Source organism: Epinephelus lanceolatus, chromosome 24, assembly GCF_041903045.1.
Source record: "Epinephelus lanceolatus isolate andai-2023 chromosome 24, ASM4190304v1, whole genome shotgun sequence".
Classification (NCBI taxonomy): Eukaryota; Metazoa; Chordata; class Actinopteri; order Perciformes; family Serranidae; genus Epinephelus; species Epinephelus lanceolatus.
In genome coordinates this window covers 22,404,430-22,413,388 of record NC_135757.1, presented here as the reverse complement: position 1 = coordinate 22,413,388, position 8,959 = coordinate 22,404,430, and the positions used below count along the sequence as shown (strand labels likewise).

The window sequence follows — 8,959 nt, the reverse complement described above, 5'->3', positions numbered from 1 at the left end:
ATAAAGAGAGAGGCTCAAAGACTGGCAATTCAGTGTGCTTTCAACCTTTTGATGAACAAAAAGTGCCATCTAGTGGGCTCAGAAAATAAAGAAAATGCTTCATGAGGCTTCATTTGGCCATCACTAGTATTGAGCAAGAAGACTGAAGCCGACAGTGGCGAAACAGGCTGCGATGTAACCATGCGGGGCAATTGTGCACCATCAAATAACGTCTACTGAAAGTGTTTCTTTTTGCCACTGACAGGCTCAGATTATAAGTGTGTGACAACACTATGGAAAGGATCCCTACAGAGATAGACATTTTTGTTAAAGAGCAAGAACCTTTTTGTTTAACCAGAAACAGCCCTGATAAAACAATCTCCAAACCCAGCAGACTCCATTTAAATAAATAATTTTAGCGTGTATAGAGGCAGCATATTTTCACATCTAACTGCGTGAATGAAGAGTTCATTTTAACCAAACCAGTGTAGGTGATTGTTGGAACAGTGGAAAGATGAATTAAGGCATTTTGTGAATTTTATTTTGTCCCTGTCGACTTTGAATTAAGTGTGTTTTAAAATAATAAAATTACTGTTTATTTAAATGGAGTTTGGTGATAGTGATTTCAGGGCTGCTCCTGGTTAAACAAAAAGGATCCTAACATACCACTATTAAACTGAATGATCATCGAAACTTCAATGACTGAAGCTGCAACCCAAATTTCAAAAAAGCTGGGATGCTGTGTAAAATTATCCTATGGCATTTTTTGACATACTATGTGACAGTCATGGTTGAGACACATTGGAGGTGCAGATCATTTGTTTATTTGTACCTTTATTCTCATACTTATTTATACATTTCAAGATGTTTGCATCACATACAGGTGTATATCTTACAAGATGTGCACTTATGTATACCCACAATTACAACAAAATGAAGAAGGCAGAAGTTCTCCAAAAAAAGCAATGGCTGCACCTCTGATCAGATAGCTCAGTGTGGAAGGAGACATGTTATGAGACCAAAGGTTAAGGGTTCAAGTCTTGTGAGAAGAAGGAGAGAAGGAGGACGGAGCCGCCAGATCATCATGCAGTTTTTGAGGAGACACCACCGGAATGTGGTATGGAAAGCAACCAAAGACTCTCCCGTGTGCAAGGAACAAGAGTTTCGCTTTGTGCAGGATTTCACCAAGGAAGATCGGCAGGCAAGAGAACTATGGCCAAAAATCAAGCAAACTAGATCACTGGGTAAGGTCTGACCTACCATCATAGGTCCTACCCATGCCAGAAGTAGATCTAAGCATTTTAGAAGTCATTAAAGCGTGTGATGACTCTGCTGCTGACCTTGTTAGGAGGAGACTAGAGAGTAGTGATGGCCAAATGAAGCCTCATGAAGCATTTTCTTTATTTTCTGAGCCCACTAGATGGCACTCATGGCTTAAAGGGAGAGGCTCAAAGAATGGCAATTCAGTGTGCTTTCAACCTTTTGATGAACAAAAAGCGCCATCTAGTGGGCTCAGAAAATAAAGAAAATGCTTCATGAGGCTTCATTTGACCATCACTACTAGAGAGTAACTGGAAACAGTACCTTCTGATTTACACAGATGGGGCCCAAGACCCTCTACCTTGGAAGTCAGGATTTGTCTCTTGTATCGCTGACCTGGAATATGTAAAATACAAGCGACTGTCTGAGGGGGTTTCAGTTTTTACCACAGATTTAATAGCTATTGTATTTGCACTGCAGTGGATTGAAGATGTGAGGCCGAGCCACACAGTTATCTGTTCAGATTCTGCATCTCTTCTGTCAGCCCTCAAAGAAAGCAGTCTAGGAGCCCGACCAGACCTTGAAGTTGAACTGTTGACAACTGAACTGAACAGGCAGGAAGTACAGTGGAGTTTCTCTGGGTGCCAGCTCATGTGGGGGTAGAAGGGAACGGGCTCGCTGACAGGTTAGCTAAAATGTCTTTAAAAAGAGATTGTAAATGCTGAGTGTCGATCAATAATTAAGAGAAAGATAACAGAGATGTGGCAGAGAGTGGGAGAAGGAGACGAAAGGGCAGTATTATTTTTCTATTCAAAACAGGGTTGAAAAGCTGAAGTGTTACGTAGAGAGAGAGAGAGAATAAATACTGTTTTAATGACTAGACTGAGACTGGGACATTGAGGACTTGCATGGGACCTGGCAAAGATTGGAGAGCATGAAGATGGACTATGTAACAACTGCCAAAAACAACAAACTGTTAAGCATGTTTTGTTGGAGTGTGGACGCTTCCAGGAAGAGAGAGAGAGAGAAGCTGTTCGCTACAGTCTTCCCCAGATGAGGAGGATATTTCACTACGGAGCTTGCTGAACCCATCAAAGAATGAGTCAAGGACTGTGAAAGCAGTTGTGAAGTTAATCACACTGACAGGACTCATACACTTTTAAAATGGGCCTTGAATTAATCAGTGTGCGGATCTGACCTGTGGGAGGCAGCAATGTGCCGAAAGGCATCGAGTCTGCCGGAAAGCAATAATAATAATAAGAAGAAGAATGCATTTCCGAATTGGCTAATTTGAGGGGACATGATGGAAGTCATCCAAATCAAGAGCTGCTAGAACCCTGTCAAGAACTGGAAAATAAAAAAAAAATCAGGAGTTTCAGCTGGGTTATACAGACAAAGGTTGCAGATATTGGCATAGCTGATAAGGTGTTGAGTCCCACTGTGCCACTCTTTGTCACAACACCATGGACTATAGAGGATGCAAGAGTTGATTGCAATCTATTGAATGAAGGAAAGCGGAGGATAGACATAAATGTTGTGGGTAAATACATAAAAATAAATTATTAAATCATTCTGGCCTAAATGGTACATTGAAAATAGTCAACAAACATGCTACAGGAAAGTGTAATTATTCCAACACACAAGAAACAGTGGAACATTACAGAAGCGTATTGCATTCACTTGAAAAACTGTCACTGTTTTTCTGAGTTTTTTTTTTTTTTTTTTGGTTTTTCTGAGTAATATTTTCTGGTTTTCGGGGTATTTTTTCTGAATTTTCCTGAACGAAGAGACGAGATACTTCAAAATCTCGCGAGAAGCTCCCACCTGGCACCTGCAAGTGACCGATGCCTGCATAAAGTCGACTAACTAATGATAACACCATCTATATGACTTAAAGACAAGAGTATCTCCCAGTGTCTCAAACCCAAAACAAGGTAAAACTGGATTAAACTAAACAAGTCATGTCTGCTTCCATTATATCAAGCTCTCAAGAAAGGAATGAAAGCATCTGTGGTTCTATTGCTCTCTTTACTAAAATACTCAGAAAAACAGAAAAAAATTACACCGAAAAACAGAAAAATAAAAATTTACTCCGAAAAAACAGAAAAAATTACTTAATAAAACAGATTTTTTTTATTTGTCAAGTGAATGCAATACGCTTCCGTAGACATGTAATGTTAGTGTCCAAAATACCATCAAGAAAGACAAGTACTCATTGGAGCACTAGAAAGAAATAGAATTACATTAAATATCAAATAAATTCTGGGGATGTAGGGTACAGAGCCAATTTTAGGTTTTTGGATAAAACAGGATTAAGCAGGAAAATCTAGCATAACAAGGGGTTTACTTATGTGATGCAGATCCACACTCCTGTCCAGAAGGTGGCGGAATGCACCAATAAGTTGCTTGCCAACCAACATTAATCATACGAAGAAGAAGAAAAATAATAATATCAGAATTGAAGGCTTGCTTGACCGCAGTTAACAATGCCACAAGCTTGTGCAGCATTTGGCTGCAGCAATCGACGAACGGTCGAAAATAGAGGCCGTGGAATAACTTTTCACAAGTAAGTGTCAGTTTCATCGTGTTTTAAGTTACAGTTCACTGAGTTAGCTAATGAAAGCGTGATGATCACTTCAGACATCACAATGGTGATGGCTAGGCTAAAGCCAGCTACCCGATCTTTCCTGCTCTGGTTTTGGGCGGAGAGTGAATCGGTAACGTGTCTTTTTGCCAGCTAACGTTATTGTATTCCTTGTCAGAGCAGTCTGCTGTGATGAACTCGGCTGCTGTTAGACAAGCTAGCTAGTGCTAGATAACGTTTCTGTCTTTAGTCAGCTCTGACTAGAGACAGTGCGCTCAGCAAACTGCTCAAACTTGTTGAATGTTAGCTAGGCTAACGTTACTTGCTGAGTGTCCATTCCTGGAATGTCAAGCCATATATTACATCTAGCTAACTTCACGTTATGTTACATGCTCGTTAACCTAACTTTGAAATGGCATTGTTTTTGTGTCAAAGGTTCCCAAAGGAACCGGGAGCAAGAAGAACGTGGGCCAAAGCTCTCCGAAGGCGTGAGTTCACGCCCAGTGACACAACAGTTGTGTGTAGTTCTCATTTCCTTCCAGAAGATTTTGACAGAACTGGACAAACTGTCCGTTTGAAGGAAGGTGTGGTCCCTTCAGTGTTTGCTTTTCCAAATCAGCTGAATAGAGTAAGTGTCTTTTTCAAGCAATGAGATTTAATAAATAAGTCTCTCAAATAAAATAAATTAAATAAATAAATTCCAGTTTCTGGGAAATTCGCTTGTGTTTAATGATAAAGTTCGGTTGCCATTAAGGCGCCCAGGGAGCAATTGGGGTTCAGTATCATGGTCATGACACTTTGACTGCCAGTGTATGTATGCTAGTGGTGGGAATTGAACGGGGAATTCCCAAGATGGCATCCTTAATACTAAGATATCCTGCCACCCAGGATATTGGGATATTGATATTAAACATTGGTGTTAAATGTCCTTTGCTTCATGTAAAGGTGCCCAATAAAGCTACGTCAACCAGGACATCACTACAGGCCTGTGAACCAAGTTATGATCCTGTACCTGTGTCTGATGTTCCAGAACCGCCAATTCCAGCAAACTTGGTAAGTGAAATAAAGCATTTTTTTAATCCATGGGACTTTTCCAGCATACTTGGAGTTTTGTTGAATAGTGCTTTTCCAACAAGTGTTATATTTCATAGGATCATCCTTATGCTGTTGACCCTGACCACGTTAAAGATAAATTAACTGAGGCCCAAAGAAGAGCTTATGAGCTGCAGAGGCAGCTGAGAAATGCCAAGGATCATGAGAGAAGAACTAAAAGAATTGCGGCGTCCCTGGTAGATGAGTTAAGAGAGAAAAATCAACGATCAACGACACAGAGAGTGGCCTCGTGCTGGACGAGGGCTGGCCAACCACCGTCAAGAGATCTGTGAGTGGACACCCCTCTGTCTCTCTCCCCCTGTCTCACCCTCTTCACCCCTGTCTCACATCTGTCTCTCTGTCCGCCTCATTCTGTCTCTGTTATTCAGTCTATCCTTCTGTCTTTTTGGTCTGCCTGTCTGTCTTTCAGTCCGCAAGTCACATGCTGACATTCTGATGTTACTTCTCCCTGACCTTACTCCTCCAGATCCCCTTCTTCAAAGACTGCGGCGAGGACGACGTGTGCACCACCGACCTGGTTCTGCAGGTTCACATGGACATCTCTGGCACGGGGTAGGACCAGACTCCTCCTCCCCCTGGGTTCACTCTGCAACACACTCACACCACTGTCTTATCACACCTCACGTGGCAGTCTCAGCATCACTGTGTTCATGTCATATTGAATAGTATCGTGTTGTTGTTGTTGTTGTTGATCAGACTCTCCTCCTTCAGACAACAGCCCTACGTGATCCGCAGTCCTCGGAGGCGACTGGTTGTGGAGGTGCAACTGCAAAACAGGCTGGCTACAATACCAGCCTCACGCTGCACTACTGACGCAACCCTCACTTCTCCAGTCTCAGCATACGGGTATAACACACACACACACAGGCTTACAACATTTACCTCTCTCACACTCACTCACACCTACTCTCACTCTCACTCTCTCACTCACATACACATACAGCCCTCAGCACAAACAGCCACTCCTGCAATGTCTGCTACCCAGTCTTCCGCTCCCAGTCCAAGGTCGCTCCGTGGCACCCTGTCTGCAGTACACTCCCATTCACATCCAAAAGTTTTTCTAACAACCCTTTCTATCATCACGACCACCTTTCTCTCTCTCTCTCTCTCTCTCTCTGCAGGTGAACTTCATGTTGGAGTTTGAGTTCAGCTGCACACAGTTGCTCAGTGAAGTGCAGATTAAACTCCATGCTGCTAGGTATACCTAGTTTCTTCACACTTCTACAGAGTATCGCACAACGTGAGTCTGGTTGTCTGTGTGTGTGCACCCCGTGATCCCTCGCGAGCACCAGACCTCCACGAGTCCTCCCGTGCTCCCTGGCCCTGGACTTCCTCTCGAGCCCTGCCCACAGACCATAGACCTTTGCGCTTCTCCCCGGATTCCTCTCCGAGCTTCCCATCCCTGGACCTGGCCCGGACCATTGACTCTCTGCACGGACATACTTCCAACACCCGCTGCCCATACTCCATTTACTTGCCACACAGTCTCCATTACATAGCACCTTACACATAGATAGATAGATAGATAGATAGATAGATAGATACACATTCCATATCCTGGCCTCGATGCACCACACTCTCCCACACAGTCCCTCCCCTTTTGTAAATAAATATACTGCTGAAGGCTAAAGATTTCCCAGTCTCTGTGATGCCTTCCTGGATCTCTCAGTTGTACATGAAGAAAGTTTAATTTGAAGGGGAACCTCCCCTTTACCTATTCTATACCAGCCAAATATAGAAGATTTGAATCCAGTTATTTTAATATGAGAGGTAGGTTATGTGTGCAATGCGGATGCATAAAAATGGATGAATGAAAATAAAAATACAAAATTTAGCGTACAATATGACATTGTTAGCATAATGGCAACTGTCTGCAGAAGCCAGGTTATCTTTGAGGGGTAGGCTTGTTTATTAATGAATGAATTAAATCCACTTACAATAATAAGCATAGCCTCTAGAACTATGTATTTCACAATATAATAAAAGTATATGGGAAAACCTACACACTGTATTGCACAACCAGTCAACCAGGGTTTCAACATGTTTATAATAAACCCTTAATTTTATTAAGTTAGATGTAAAAATATGCTGCCTCTGTACATGCTAAATTACTGTTAATGTAAATGGAATCTGGTGGGTTTGTCAATTGTTTTATCAGGGCTGTTTCTAGTTAAACAAAAAGGTCTATCTCTGTAAGGATCCTTTCCAACCTGTATTGCAAAATACAAGTTAAAGTGCCTGAAGATGCAATGACAAATAAAAACCAGAGTGAGGCAGCAATTCACTAAAACTGCCTAGTCTGCTGGAAGTCAAGAAGAAGAAGAAGGGATCCTTTCCATGATGTCAGACACTTGCAATAATATTCTGAGCCTGTCTGTGGCAAAAGCAAACACTTGTAGTGGATGTAAACTGATGATGTACATGATTACTTTGCAACGCGTTTTGCCACTGTTGGCTGCAGCCCTCTCACTCGATACCTGTCCAATGTTCGGCTTTTAAAACAGCCATCCATCCATTTTCGTAACCGCTTATCCTCTTTAGGGTCGCAGGAGGGCTGGAGCCTATCCCAGCTGACATTGGGTGAGAGGCAGGGTACACCCTGGACAGGTTGCTAGACTAACACATGGAGACGGACAACCATTCACACCTATGGACAATTTTGAGTCAGTCAATTGAACCAATTAACCTGCGTGTCTTTGGACTGTGGGAGGAAGCCGGAGTACCCGGAGAAAACCCACGCTGACACGGGGAGAACATGCAGACTCCGCACAGAAGGGCTCCCTCCTGGGAATGAACCAGGAACCCTCTTGCTGTGAGGCGACTGCTAACCACCACACCACCGTGTCGCCCGCTTTTAAAAAAAAATGAAACATTATTTTCTTTAGTTACTTTAGTATCCTGCCTTTTTTTCATTTTTCTGATTGAGCTATACCAAACAACTTTTTTTGTTACTTTTTTTTTATTTATATATATTTACCTATTATAACTTAGATTTGTTACATTCTTTACAATTTTGACTTTACTATACCTTTTAAGCTACCCTACCCTACCTACATATTCTCTGGACCTAGCTACCTTGCGACCACCTCCTCTGAATGGCCCAGGCTCAGTAGGAACACCAGTATTTTATTTATCTATTAGCCACTGTGTATGTAGATGATGATGACGACGACGGCGACGATATCCCCACTTTGGCCTATCGTCCTAGCTCCCCCTTGCAGTAGCGTATTCCTAAGGTCTGAAGTAGGCTAGCAGCATTGGTTGTGTTATCTGCCGTAACCAGGATTAAAACCCCAGTCTGGACTGTTGACCTGAGTATTGTATGTCCAAAAAAAGCCTGATGTCTTTAATTACATGTAGCTCACTCCTCCACACTGCCAGCAACATATTTTAGTGTTCAATGAGTGTTTGCTTCTGCCGGCGGACAGTGCTCGGTTTTGGCGTGACTGTTTTCATCATGGCAGCCGGGTTACAAACTTTCTCATTTTACAGCTAAACAGTTCACTAAAATATGTCTCTGAAAACATTTGAGGTGAGAAATCGTGAATCCTGATTCATATTTGATCAGCGGTTATGGAAAGGTAAAAAAAAAAAAAAAAAAACCAGCCTTCAGCACAGAAAGCCATGTCAAAATAGCCTGCAGACAAAATTCATGAAATTGCTCAGAGAGGAGGGACACATCATGTGGAAGTCCAATTCACAGAATTAGAGAATACTAGTGATGGCCAAATGAAGCCTCATGAAGCATTTTCTTTATTTTCTGAGCCCACTAGATGGCACTCATGGCTTAAAGAGAGAGGCTCAAAGAATGGCAATTCAGTGTGCTTTCAACCTTTTGATGAACAAAAAGTGCCATCTAGTGGGCTCAGAAAATAAAGAAAATGCTTCATGAGGCTTCATTTGGCCATCACTAGAGAATACACATCCAACTTTACATTACTGCCAGCCATTAAAGGAACTGAATACGACTGAAAACTGAAACTGGTCTTATTAACACAAAAATGACACTAACAAGGCATCAAC

At 42.1% G+C, this 8,959-nt stretch overlaps 1 protein-coding gene across 1 annotated transcript; it reads left to right on the top strand.

The window, feature by feature from the left end:
* The first annotated feature begins 3,658 nt into the window (after window positions 1–3,658).
* LOC117249839 (THAP domain-containing protein 2-like) lies at window positions 3,659–6,569 on the top strand. Its single transcript, XM_033615624.2, has 7 exons — window positions 3,659–3,805; window positions 4,259–4,451; window positions 4,769–4,876; window positions 4,975–5,204; window positions 5,403–5,488; window positions 5,648–5,782; window positions 6,058–6,569. The coding sequence occupies exons 1-6, from the start codon at window positions 3,726–3,728 to the stop codon at window positions 5,662–5,664; spliced, it is 714 nt and encodes a 237-aa protein (XP_033471515.1). The 5' UTR covers window positions 3,659–3,725; the 3' UTR covers window positions 5,665–5,782; window positions 6,058–6,569.
* Window positions 6,570–8,959: the final 2,390 nt, after the last annotated feature.

What these genes read in the sequence shown, in the direction of transcription:
- LOC117249839 (XM_033615624.2), top strand. Translation starts at nt 3,726, where the DNA reads ATGCCACAAGCTTGTGCAGCATTTGGCTGCAGCAATCGACGAACGGTC. An exon ending in CGTGGAATAACTTTTCACAA is followed by an intron (nt 3,806 to 4,258) that starts GTAAGTGTCAGT and finishes TTTGTGTCAAAG; the next exon opens with GTTCCCAAAGGAACCGGGAG. An exon ending in CGCCAATTCCAGCAAACTTG is followed by an intron (nt 4,877 to 4,974) that starts GTAAGTGAAATA and finishes TATATTTCATAG; the next exon opens with GATCATCCTTATGCTGTTGA.